At 54.9% G+C, this 13,376-nt stretch overlaps 1 protein-coding gene across 3 annotated transcripts in view; it reads left to right on the top strand.

Moving 5' to 3' along the window:
* PARVB (parvin beta) overlaps positions 1-13,376 on the top strand; it is a 126,486-nt gene that overhangs the window by 75,567 nt on the left and 37,543 nt on the right. For all 3 annotated transcript variants that reach the window (XM_037847059.1, XM_037847058.1, XM_037847060.1), the window contains exons 3-4: positions 1,248-1,318; positions 12,563-12,665. In XM_037847059.1, coding sequence (XP_037702987.1) covers positions 1,248-1,318; positions 12,563-12,665 — 174 coding nt within the window. The remainder of the gene's footprint in view (positions 1-1,247; positions 1,319-12,562; positions 12,666-13,376) is intronic.

Below are 13,376 nucleotides of genomic sequence, written 5' to 3'. Positions count from 1 at the left end.
CAGTCCTCCAGCTCCCAGGAGCCTCCGAGGCCCTCGCTGCAAGGTGTTTCCCTGCACGGCCCCCAAACATCTGGGTGTCCAGCCTGCCAGGGTTTGGGACTGTGTCAGGAGGCATTTGGGGTACACTGTCTCCAAAGCCCCTTGCAGGGTGGTGCTACTCCCCCTTTCGTGTTCTCACAACCTCACTTTGAAGTGCACTGGGAATCTGGTTTACAGGAGAGGAAAGCTGATGCCTCATGTGTGTCCGGGATGTGTCCCCAGCCGGGCAGGTCAGGGTGGAGCCAGGGATTAAGCTCAGGCTTCCTCATGCCCTGTGAGGCCTCTGGCCCGGCTGGGCCCTGTCTGTGGGGTGGTCACTCTCGTATTGCATTCCTGTTTCTCCAGGGTGTGCTGGGTGCTGGGCACTGGGCATGGCTGACCCTGGAATGTCCCAGGTGCGCTGTGATCTCCCTGCACGGACCCACAGTCCAGCAGGGGAGGCAGCTCGGAAGGCCGACTGCAATGCAGGGCCTGACCTGCATGGGGGTTGGGGGGTGGGTTCCCCCTGAGCAGCTTTCTGGCTTTCCTTTTTGCCTGCTTAGAGACCATGGTGGAGAAAAACAAGCAGATAAATACACAGAAAGAGAGTTGGGGATGAGTGCATTTTCTGGTGAAATGTCATCCTTTTGCCTTTTTGCTGTTCCTTTCTATTTTTTTCCTGTGCATGCTGATTTGCAGAACTGTGAGCATACCTATGGCTTTGCACACTGATTCTTTTCCACTTAGCATATCAGACATTTTCCACGTTGTCCTAAGAATCCCGTCGTTCCTCTGTTTTTATGGATAACTGCTACTGGGAACTTTGTGGTACAGGAAACTTCTCCCACCTCCCTGATTCCGAGTAGGGGACACTTCTTGCCCCTTCGTCCCTGTCACCTCTCAAATTATTTCTCCCGAAAAATAGGAGCATTTCTATAGCCAGGTGGGGTGGGTGAGGGGCGAGGCCTGGCAGAACCGCAGAGTTTGACTCCAGAGGTGTGAAGATGGCCGCTCATTTTCCGGAAGGCAGTTCCCCCCGTCGGCTGCCCCTACCTCCGGCTGGGTGACCTGTGACGTGGGCCGGGTGGCCCTTCTGCACTGAGAAAATGGCTTGGTTCTCTGCCTCTCAGTCCCTCTCCCGCCTGCTTGTGAGAGGGAAGTTGGGGAACCCCCGGCCTCTCTGCCTGTCCCCACCGATGCTAACCGTGACCCCGTTTGTCCCTTGGCAGAGGAGAACGAGGAGCGGACAATGATAGATCCCACCTCCAAGGAGGACCCCAGGTTCAAGGAACTGGTCAAGGTAGGAGGCTGGGTCTCGGGTGCGATGTTCCTTTTTGGGTGCCGCTGTGGCTGTTGGGGTTCGGGGCGCTGGGAGCACAGGGAGCAAAACCCTTGGCTTGTGAAAGGGCTGTTAAATGCTGCCCTAAAAGGAGGAGGAGGTTGAACAGAACCAGAGGGAATAGCAAGTCAGAGCCGTAAGTGCCTCCATGGCTCGACTTGGGGCTCTAAAACCACTCTCTCGACTCTGCCTGGGACAGAATGCTCCGGGAGGAGAGATTTTGCAATTTGGAACAAGCAGCTGGAGTGAAATAGAGCAGTCCCTTGCAAATGGGGCCTAAACTCTTTCTGGAGCAGGGTGGGAGGTTGGGATTTAGGGGTCGCTCCAAACCCTTTGGCCCCTCCTGCTGAGGAACCATCTGGGAGGACAGTTTTTTTGTGTGTGCAAAGTCTGGATGTGCAAATACCAGCTGGATCAGACAGCTGCATCGCTCCCCAAGGGGACGGCGTCATTGAGGGAAAGGGCTTTTGAGCCCGCGGCTCTTTGGACTGGCAGGAGCGTGCTACCCTTTCTAGCGTGGCTCCCGAGTGCCAGCTTGGCGGTGAGGCTTTTCTTGTCATGCTTGTTCTTGTCTGAACGCAGGTTGCGGTTTTGAGGGCTCTGATCCCAGCCGCAAAAGGCTTCAAAAGCTAATCCCCCAGAGAGGAAAGGATATGGGGCCCTGATATTGTCACCATATTAGACTCAGAGCGAGCTTAGCGCAGGCAGCCAGCCGGGGAAGATGCTTTGCTTTGCAGCCCAGGGACAATGCAGGTGACATGGGGTGGGGGTGGGGGGTTGAAAATGTTTCTTTATGTCAGTACTTGTCAGAAACACACATTTGCTTTCAAAAGTGCTTTTTTAAAAGTTGGTCAACTGAAACCACCACTATTAGACCCCATGCCAGAGTGCACGGCTACATTGTCACAAGGGCTAATGCAGGATGGATAAAACTGTTTGCAGGTTGTATCTCTTTTAAAACTTAAATTGAAAGTGTCGCAATGTTGATTCTTTTTTTAATCATATTTTTTATTGTTGAATATATCATATATACATAGAAGTGATAACTTTCCAAGTGCAATTTAGCAAGTAGTTAGCAAATTTCAAAGAATATTGCAGGTTGCAGTTCCACAGTTTCAGTTATTTCCTTATTATAAAATATAAAAATGTTGATTCTTAGCAATTTAAATTATGAAGTTTATTTTATTAAGAAAAGTTATTTTCTCCTGCTCTCCTGCTTTGTCATTCTCAGCAGCAGAACGTCAGCCGCCAGGGTGCGGTTCGTGGGGGATATTTGAGCAGCAGCAGCGGGACACCCCTTTCTGAGTTTTCTTCTTTGGCATTTCTGCAATGCTGAGGGTTCACGAGCTCCCTTCAGAGCATCATCTCCTGGAAACAGCTCCAGAGGTGCTGGGGTTGTCCTCACTGTCATGCAGGGCTTGGGGACTCAGAGATGTGAGACTTCCCCAGGTTAGCCTCTGGGTATTAGTGAAGTTTCCAGAGCTCGAATTTATCCATCCTTTGGACGCCACCTCCCCTGAGCCCCCGCTGAGCGTCAGGTTCTGTGCTAGGTCCCAGGGCCGGGAAGATGAGTGCACCTTCTGTTCCGTCCAAGACCCACTTCATGCTCCTCCCTGGGACCCCTGCCCCCACCTGTCTCTGCCTTTGCCACCTCGTCTCCTAATCCCTCCCCGGGGTGGGGACGAGGGCTGGCCAACTGTACATCCTTCATCAGGCTGCAGCATCCCCGGCATCCAGGGCCAACCCGATGGCCCTGAGGGGGCTTTTCTGGATTTGGCTAAAGGGCCACGTCGTGCATATCTGCTGGCTGGAGGGGCTGGAGGGGCAGCGATGTTAACTCCCGAAGGGACCATCCGGGACCAAGGACAGCTGGAGATGATGGAGAATCGCCTCTCCCTTTCTCTCCGGTGTATGGTCCTGAGACCCAAGGGCCACAGGCCAGAAAGGAGCTGCACCACGTGGCTGAGCAGTCCACTGGGTTTCCTTAAAAGCTCTGGTCAGCTCCGTCGTGCATCTGCCTCCCTTCCCTTCCCCCACTGCTCATCTGGGATCACGTCCCCCTTCCCCACCTGCTACCTGGACACACCAGCAGCTGAGTGAGCTCTGCCTGGCTCTCTTTTCTAGGGAGCCCAGGTGTGGCCGGCCGAACAGTGGCCCCTAAAGAGGTCCAGGCCCTCATTCCTGGGATCTGTGAATATGTTGCCTTGCAGGGCAAAAAGGACTTTGCAGATGTGGTGACGTTGAGGCCCTTTGGATGGGGAGGTTATTCTCATTATCTGGGTGGGCCCTGTGTGATCACAGGGTCTTTTCAGAGGGAGGCAGAGGGAGATGTGACAGCTGAGGGAAAATGGCAAGGTGATGACAGATGCCAGATGCTGCTGGCTTCGAAGGTGGAGGAAGGGGCCACAAGCCAACAAAAGCATGCGGCTGTTAGAAGCTGAAAGCAGCAAGGAAACGCATTCTCCCCTGGAGCCTCCAGAAGGGACCAGCCCTGCCCACACCTTGACATTCGCCCACTGAGACTGGTCTTGGACTTCTGACCTGTAAGGGAATAAATTTGCATGTTTTAAAAAGCCGCTATGTTTATAACTGGTTACAGCAGCAAAAGGTAACTAATGCATCAGGTGGAGAAACTGCTTTCCCCAAACCACTGCCTGCCTCTCCTGCTGCTGATGAATCCTGTCCCTGCAGGCTGGCTCGGGGGTCCTTGCCATCTGCAACAGTAGCATCCTTGCCAGTTTCCTGGAAGGACCAGTTGCCAAACAAGTGGACGTTTAGACATCCCGCAGCCGCCCCACCAGCCTGGGGTCGAGTGCCTGGAGACGGGCTATTCCGGAAAACTCCGCCTGCCCTCAGACTGCAGGTCTCATCTCCCGGCAGGCTGTCTGCGTGGTTTTCACTTTTGATCAGAAATTTTCCAAAATAAGCACAAACACAGAAAACAGGAGAGCAGCATGAGCGAGGCTGTCTGTGTCTTGTCAGTTAACGTTGCGGTGGCGTTGAAGGGATGCTAATAAAATACAAGTTCTCAGGGACTGCAGCCTTTTTAAGCAGAGAAGCGTGTGGGTGACAGCATTTGAGCTGCCAGTGCCGAGTGTTGGCTGCGCTTGGCTTATTCCTGTTTGCCGGGCATCTGGGGGACTGCACATGCAAGGCTGTTGTGTACCCCCACCTTTGGGGTTGCTCACGTCTGGTGATTACCGGCACCTCCTCTTTCCTGGCTTTGGGAGCAGGTGGTCCCAGGGTCAGGGTACCATATGTGTGCGGATAGGGGGTGAGCATGGGAGGGGTTAAGGGGTGAATGGAGGCCAGCACTGTGGCTATCCTGGGGTACCTACCCCAGCAGGCACCAGACATGCTCTGGTTCTGGCATCCCTTCCTGCATTTTCCTGCCTCCCCTCTTGGCTGCCCAGGCCGCGCCCCCTGGCCTCCTTGTTCTTGAAGAAGCAAAGCAGGCTCCTGCCCCTGGGCCTTTGCACATATTCTCCCACCACTTTCAGTTTTCTGATGATGTTTCCTCCTCTGAGACATATTCTCTGCCCCCTTCTCTCCCCGTCTTCACTCCACCACTCTTTACCTCCTCCCCACATGTGACTTTTCTTTCCAGGCCTTGCCCCTGTCTGGGGCCATTGTATATTTACCAGCATACTAGCTTGTTTTTCGGTCTTTTGCCTCCCACTAGAATGTCATCCCCACGCAGTCAGGGACTGTTCTCACTTTCTTCCCAGCCAAGTCCCCAGTACCAGGAAGGGTGCTGGTGCAGAAGGAGCTCATTTGTGCTGTTGAAGAGTGAGTGAAGGATGAGGGCTGTGCATTAGCAGCACTGACATCTGAGTTCCCAAGAACCACCCTAGAAGAAATGTGGCTTAAGGAAAAGGCAGGATTTTTAGCCCCACCCCTGATCCACAGTTTCCATGTCTTGGGGAAGGGGCTTTGGGGGAAAGGGGTAAGGGTTGGGGGGCCTTGTGATGCCGATGTAGGTGGTCCCAGGAGCAAATCTTGGGAACCAGAAGTGTAACGGCCCAGTCTTGGTGATCCAGACAAAGCCCCTCCATCTGCCTTCCTGTGGGATTTGTAACTGCTTATGAGAATGCCCTCTGTGTGCTGTAGACTGTAATCATCCAGGCTTCTAGTTGATTCCATCTGAGTAGGCTCAGCAGAAGCCACCTCCCCATTTGGTCCAGAAACAGTTGTTTTTAGCGCAAAATGTAGAAAGCGTGCAGCCAGAGCAGGGCCGGGGGACGAGGCCTGGCTGACATCCCGACCTGCTGGAGATAAGCATTTGGCTGTGCTTGTGGCCACGTCCCAATCTTGGGAGCTGGGGAGCATTTCCAAGGAAGCAGGGTCAGTCTCCTTGTTTCCTCCTTCTCTGTTCTTTGTCATCTGCACTTTTTTACCTCTTGGCTAGGCCACCTGGCCTCTCTCCCCCTCTAGACTTACCCCCTCAAACTCCTGCTGTCTTGGGCTGCCATTATTTAAAATATGGCAAACTGCCCTATGCTTCCATTTAAAAGAAATCCTTGGCTTGAATGAGGTCTCCCATTTGCTCGTTCAGAAATGATCTCTGAGCATGTATTGCTTACAGTGTGGTTTTAAGGCGGCTAAGGGGCATGGGGGTCTCTACAGCCAGACCTCCTGCACTCCAGTCCTACCCAAATTCCAACGGTATAATGATCGGATGCCCCCCCCCCCCCAAACATGCATCATCAGGATTACAGAGGCTGATACACGGAATTCCATGTTACTGCTGGACTGGGAGGGGTGAAGGAGCAGGTCTCCAGATGGGTGGGAGCATCCCCTGTGCTCAAGACCCCTAAAGACTTATCCCTGTGTCTTCTGTGCCAGTGTTTCTCCCCGCATTTTCTCCTCTGTCTTCTAGCAGCAACCCATTATTTGTGGGGTGAACATCCAGGGTTGCCCAGGCAGATCATGGTCTGGAGATGAGATACACTACATTTTCAGTGATGCTTGAAAGAGGGGGTGACTGTTTCTGGGCTTTGCAGAACGGACAGCCGTAGCCGGGCCTTCCTGCTTGGTCAGCGCCGGGTCGAAAGCGGCTGACTGCTGTCAGTGCTCTCTGAGAGCCAACTCCATCGCGTTCTCCAGGTTGTCCAGCACGACTCTCCTGGTTTTGAATTCTGCTTTCTTCCTCTTTTGGTCCCCAGGAAGAACACGAGCTACTTGAAAACGATCCCCGGGGCTGAAGCCGGCGTTCTTAGAGCCGTGCGGGGACACCTGTTGCAATGAGCTGGGTCAGCAGTGACTCTGGAAGTGATTAAAACATAACTGTCACAGCTCTGGGGCAGGCAGACTGCAGATCCTGATTATAATTCAGAAGGAACTAAAGGAACAGTAATTTTTTATTCTGGATAAAGCGAACTTGTAAAAGTTAGATGTCAAGGATGCTGAGCCAAGGGCATAATTAATATATGTCTTCGACATTTGCCCGTGGGATTCGGGGTTGGGAAACAAGGATGTGCCTAAAAATAATTACGGGCACTATCTTTAAAAAGTCTCTTGTGACACGGGATTAAGACGAATGACCTGGAAGCACGATGACAGGGTGATCAGTCTCAGGAATGAACTGCACCATGGCCATGGCCATGGCCATGGCAGAATTGGGCTCTCCTGGCCTGCATCAGGCAATTTGATTTTAATCCCTTTTTTCCAAATGTTTTTGTGTTTGGGCTTTGACCAGGTCGGAGATCCAGAGGTGATTTTTTTTAAGTTTTGGTTTCTTCCTAACAAGGTCTCCTGTGTATGTGTGTGTGTGTTTTATTTTAACAGTGCTCTGGGCAAGGCAGCCTCTGGAATCAAATGTCTGTGCGCCTGGAGACCTTTCTAGAAGGCCATATCTATAGGCAGTTCTGTAGTTTGGCATCTTTTGTGTATCTGTTCTTATTTTAGCCTCTGGAAATACAGCATTGAGCAAAACAAAGGCTCCAGGTGTGTGGAGCTGGCAGCCCAGCTGGGGAGACAGACATAAATAAGGACAGCGCGGATGTGGTCAGGTGGCGATGGAGATTTGAAGGAAACTAAAGCAGGAGGCTGGGTGGTCCCCTGCCCCCCATTTTAGGAAGAGTGGTCGTGCAGCTGGGATTTGAGCACAGGCCTGCAGATGCGAGGGAGAGAGTGTGTCGGCATCTGGGGACAGGCATCCCGGCACCGGCGGCAGCAGGTGCCAAGCTCCTGTGGCGTGCACGAGCCTGGCGTGTTTAAGGGCCGACCAGGAGGGCAGTGTGGATGGAGCCTCGTGATCAAGAAGAGAGTGGTTGGAGGTGTGACTGGAGAGGTGGTGATGGCGACGGTCCTTGTAGGCTCTTGAATGTACTTGGTTTGACTCCCACTGAGGGGGGATCGACTCTTTCTAGAAGCCGTTGGAGTACTGGGTGGCCTGGACCCTCGTGTCCTCCAAGCACATCCCCATGCACCTTTCCAGTTTAGCACCTGTGACACCTTGAGCACAGACCAGGTCCTATTCTTTGTACCCCAGCGCCTTCAGACCTCCTTTTTTTTTTTTCCCAGTGCCCTTTTTCTGATCCAGGACCCCATCCAGCATCCCATGTTACCTCCAGTCTCCCTGGGCTCCTCTGGGCTGTGCCAGTTTCTCAGACTTCCCTTGTTTGTGACCACCCTCACAGTTTCAGGGTGCACCAGTTACATGTTTTGTAGGAACCCCTCTATGGCATTTGCCTGGTGTTTTCCTCACAACTCGACTGGGGTTATGGGTTTTTGGGGGAGGCACACAGATGTTCAGTGCCCTTCTTATCTCTTCTATTAGGGTATGTGCTCCACGTGACTTAGCACTATGGGTGTTGACCTTGACCGCCTGGCCAGGTGTCCCCACTGGGCCCCACCCTGGCTTTCTTCATAACCCTGATCTCAACCCAAAATTGTGTGTATTTGTTTGTCTGTTCATGTCCGGTTGGAACATCAGTTCTCACCAACAGAGTCCATGCCCGTCTTATTTATTCCCAAAGCCTGCACATGTTGGGGCCCTGTAAGTTAATTAATGAATTTGATACATACTTATGGAGCTCCAGGGCCAGGCAGTGAGTGCTAGGGACAGAGTCACGGACAACTCAGCTGTTGTCCCGGCTTCTGAGCGCTTGTAGTCTGATGGGGAAGATTATGACAAGGATGCGAGTAGGATTAGGAAGGAGGCCCTGGGGTGGTGAGAGCAGTGCTGGGGGACGGTACTGAGGCTGAGGCCCGAGGAGTGAGTGGGAGCTGGCCAGGCACAGAAGGATGGGTGAGGGTGGGGGGCAGGCACAGGGCAGAGGCACGTGCAGAGGCCCTGGGCAGAGGGGAGCCGGGGGTATTTGAAGAGCACTAGTGTGGGGACAGGGGCCCGGGCAGGGCTGTGGCCCCATGAGCGATGGTTTGGAAGGGGGTGGTGGGAGAGGGGATGGTGGGAAGTGGGCCCTGTGGAAACATGGACAGAGTAGACCTAGGGCATGAAGTCCAGATTCCTTCTGGAAAGGAGCAGTTTTCAGGAGTGAGGAGTTCTGTTGGAGATGCCCACAGCGGAGCACCCAAGCAGTTGGGTTGTGTAGAGGTGGGGCTGGGTGTTAAGGGGTTTCTGTGATAGGGATGGTGTTGGAAGTTGTGCAAGGGCAAGAGCTGGCCTCGACTGAGAGGGGAGAGCGGAGACAGCAGTCACCCCAGGGCTGGGTCAGGAACGCACCCTTTAAAAGTCAGCAGGAGGAGCCCCCAAAGGAGACCGGAGGGGACCACAAAGGCCGGCTGGAAACCGGGTGAGCCTGGTGTGGTTCGGGAGGAAAGACGGCCTCAGTGAGGAGAGGGCAGTGGCCTGGCGCCTATGGAGACCCCCCCCTTCAACGTGCAGGGAAATGGCGCACGTGCTCTCGCCCCCCAAAGAGGCAGAGGAGCGCTGGGGCTGCTTGGCCACCCTGTCCCGCTGACCTTCCAGGGGTGGCTTTTTATAAAACCGGAACGCCCCAGGGCTGCTCACCGCTTTCCTCCCCCAGACCTTCCTTTAATATATTTTTACTTCTGCTCTCCATGAGATTGTGTGTCTGATTTAATATTTTTGGGTTAGTGGGAAAATAGAACATACTTAGCAGGAATTTGCTTTGCGGCTGAATCTGCAGGTAGTGACTGTTCCGAAGAGTAACAGGTAACAACAATACCTTCTGATTTGTGCCCCTTTGTTCACCTCTGAGAGGGGCAATACATTACCTTTTCCAAGAGGCTACTGAGACCAGGTAGGTGGTTTTATTAATTTTGCTGTTGTTCAGGAGTCCGTGCTATTTCGTGGCCTAGAAGTCCTGTAAGTGGATTCTGCTCGGTGGGAGCCGTTATTCCGTGGATGTGTCCACGGTGGAGGCTGTCTTTGTGCGAACGGCATCACCAGGGAATGGAATGGAAGTTTTTGGTGTGAGAGGCTGACCAGAGTGATGAAAACAGCTGTTCCCACAAAAACGGTTGCATATTAGCTAAGCCACCCCGCGGAGCTGCAGGCTCCCCACTAAGACGTAACAGCCCTTCTCCGAGGGACCACGTCTGCGGGGCACACACAGCCCCCCATTCTGGGGGAGACCCCTCCCCCTGGCACCGAGCTGCCCCCATCCCGAGCATCTCTGAGCCTGGTTCCTGCTTGCCTGCGGGCCCTGCCCTTTGTCCCCGGAGCTGGGCCAGAAACTTCTGTCACGAAGGCTGCCTGCTTCCTTGGGGGTTTCGGTCACTGGCAATGCAGGGGCCGGCTCAGGGTGCATGACCCCAAGAGGGCCCCGGCGAGGCCAGGCCTGAAGGCTGTGCAGGGGACGTCCCCGGGGCCCCTCTAGTCCCGAGGGAGGCTCCACACCGGAGTCCTCTGCTCGGAGCCGGCTCTGGGGTTTGGGGGAGAGGCCCATTCCCTTTGGCTGCTCTCTCAGGGGAGACCTGGGGCTGTGCCTCAGTCCCCGGCCCCACCGCAGAGTGGAGTCAGCATTTTTAGAAAGTCCCTGCCCCCATGATTCAGATGCCCAGAGCTTTTTGGACCCACATGGTAGGGGCTGGTCGTCACCCCGTTTTACAGATGAGGATGCTCAGGCCAGGAGGGAAGGCACGTTCTCAAGGGTACCCATGGAGGGGGCATCTCCCCAATTCAGAGCCCCTGCTGCCGGCCACTGCACACCAGCACCCCCACTCCCCTACTCAGGTGGGCAAGGGGCTTTCCCTCCCTGTGACCTGGTGACCCCCCCGGATTGCAGCTTTGGGGCAGGGCTTTGGTTTTTGTTCTGACTTTTTATTTGGGTAACACTGGCCTGGTCCAGGAGAGGGTCTGAGCCCCCGGGAGCACCCTGGGTGCAGACCGGGGTCGCCCTGAGGAGCCCCTGCCTCCGGTGCCGAGTGCCGAGGCCGGCGTGCCCCAGGGACTCGGGGCGGCTTCTGGTTCTGGTCGTCCTGTTTTTATTCTTGCTTTAATCTAATTAATAAGGTGGCCTCTCCTCCTGCCTGTGTTTTCTCTTGGCCGTCACCTAGCTCCGGAGTAGGCCGAGCCCCCGCCGTGGGAAAAGCTTCCTGTGGGCATTTCCATTTTTAACTGTCAAGGGAGTTCAGCCCGGAGGCTGAGCAGAAGGGCTCGGGGCTCACTGTTTGGATCTTGCCCCGAAGGGCCCGCATTTCTGTTGACTGACTGTGGTTTGCTTTTGAAAACTATTCTTGGGACTGCAGTGAGTAAGCTAAAAAGATGCTTTTTCTTGTATCAACTCATTCTATTCTTTTGGAAAATAGAGGGGACCCTATTCTACGGAGAGTGGGGTCTGGCTGTAGGGCAGAAGCTTCTGTGTGCGTTCTTACCAAACCCGAAGGCTCTGATGTGGCCTGGAGAGCGGCTCCAGACCTATCAGTCGGACAAGTGCTTAAGGCACTTGCTGCCTCAGTTTCCCCATCTGGGGGACGGCAGTACTGAGCAGTCAGATGGGGCCCTGTCCTCGGTGCAGTCGACCAGCTGGGCATGTCCTCCGAGCACTGAGCCGCTGAGGGTCTGGGGAGCTCAGAGGGCAGAGTGGGGTGGGAAAGCCTTCATCACCATCATCGTCATCGTCATCACTGGGCAGGGCCCACGTGCCCTGAGGAACTTCTGTGGGTTCTCCAGTGTCATCCTCGCTGCATGAGCAGAGGAACCTCACCTTACCCCAAATCCGCCTGTCCTGAAGGGCGGGGACAGGTGGCAGGTGTTCTGACTCCAGAGCCACGTTCCCGGCCCAGTTGGCGAGGGAGGGAGGGGCGAGCCGGGCCACGGAGCAGCGTGTGCAAAGGCCCCGTGGTTCAAAGACGCGCGGCCTGGTGGGGAGATGGCAACTGGTGGTCACATCCTGATCTCTAAATCTGGTAACCAGTGGGTGGTGTTACCGTGGTAATTAGCCAGGACATCTGGTCACCCCAGTCACCCCATCCCTGGCTATTTTGGCTGACAAGCTGGTCTCTTCTAGTACTTGATGGAAGCAGTGTCTGCTCTGTGGAAATGTACATTTATAAGCAAATGTTCTTCAGGAGTGTCAGAGGGGAGTCTAGTCTGGGAAAGAGGAGGCTGAGAAAGAGGCTGTGACGCGGGCAAAGCAAGGGAAGTCAGTGGCTTTAGAGCCGCAGGGGCAGAACCCCTTACACTAATCAGTTAATCCACCCCCAGCCCCAGTAGCACAGTGAAACAGGGATATTGTCCCTTTTTACTGAAAGTGACCCAACAAGTTCACCTTCAGGAACTGGCATTCAGGTTTTTATTTCAGGCTTGGGTTTAGGTGTAGGGTTTGGGTTTGGGTTTGGATTTATGGTTTAGGTGAGCATGAGGGTGTTAGGGTGTCGCAGACCTTGTTGAGTTCCTGGTCGTTGTCCTGGGGTTGGGTGAACTCACCCCCAAATTTGCAAGTCCTCTCGCGTGGTCAGGAATGGAGCCTGCCAAAGTGGGAGACCCCGGGGATGGCATCCCAGGCCTCTTGAGGGGACTTGCGGGCATCACAGAGGGCCGGCCCGGGACCGCCCTCTGCCCGGGGTCCCTCCCGACAGCCCTGGGGGCCAGTGAGCCCCTGCCCCGCCCTGTAGACGAAGGAGCCTGCCCTCTCCCTCCTTGCTCACCAGGCCGTCGTGCCAGCAGGCATGGCCTCGTCCTGCCAGCTTGTCCTCCCTGGCACTCGCCTGGGCCCTGGCTGTGGCCCACCTGGCGCTGGCGGAGGTGAGGATTAACATGTGCCTCTCCCTCAGGTTCTGGTCGACTGGATCAACGATGTCCTGGTGGAGGAGAGGATCATCGTGAAGCAGCTGGAGGAGGACCTGTACGATGGCCAGGTGCTGCAGAAGCTCCTGGGTGAGTGGACACCAGGGACACCCTGGGGTCGGCCACGCCACTTCTCTCCTGGCAATAGTGGTCCCGGGGTCAGCCGCATGGCTGCAGCCCCAAAACTGCACCCCCAGGGTGGCTGCTCCTCATGAGAGCCGATGGGGCTGTCGGCTCATCGCTGTTTCTTCCCTGGCCTCTGCTGTCAGGTGCAACTGCCCAAGGGAGCACGGATGATGGGGCGGGAGCACTGGAGCCCTTCTCCAACCATAAGCGCCTTCGGGCCACACACATGGGTGTTTTGAAAACGAACATCTCACCAGTTGACTGTAACTCCTTGTTCCCCACCAGCGGTGGTTTTCTTGTCTGCCTTTTCCAGTGGGGGAAGGTTGAACATCTCCCCAAGCCTGGCTGATCCATGGAACGATAGGCAGATACCCCGATGGGTTGTTTATCAGACCTTTAACAGGTGCCACCCAGTGCTGGCGCTGGAGCCTGGAGACCCATGAAATCGACGTTGTCCCCGCACTTGAGGACAGGTGTTTACTGCACGATGACGCAGTCACTTTCCAGTTTGGTTATGACAAGGGCCACCAAGTTGCCACAGGTGTGAGAAGAGGACCTCACCTGGCCTGGGGCACGGAGGCCTTGCTGAGGGAGGGAGAGCCAAGCTGACACCAAGAGTGAGCAGAGGAGGGAAGAGGGAAGCAGCTCAGGGCCGGAGGAAGGAGGATGATTTTA

The sequence above is a fragment of the Choloepus didactylus genome, chromosome 8 (assembly GCF_015220235.1).
Source record: "Choloepus didactylus isolate mChoDid1 chromosome 8, mChoDid1.pri, whole genome shotgun sequence".
Classification (NCBI taxonomy): domain Eukaryota; kingdom Metazoa; phylum Chordata; class Mammalia; order Pilosa; family Megalonychidae; genus Choloepus; species Choloepus didactylus.
The sequence above is the reverse complement of the archived record's forward strand: the minus strand, read 5'-3'. Positions and strand labels throughout refer to the sequence as shown.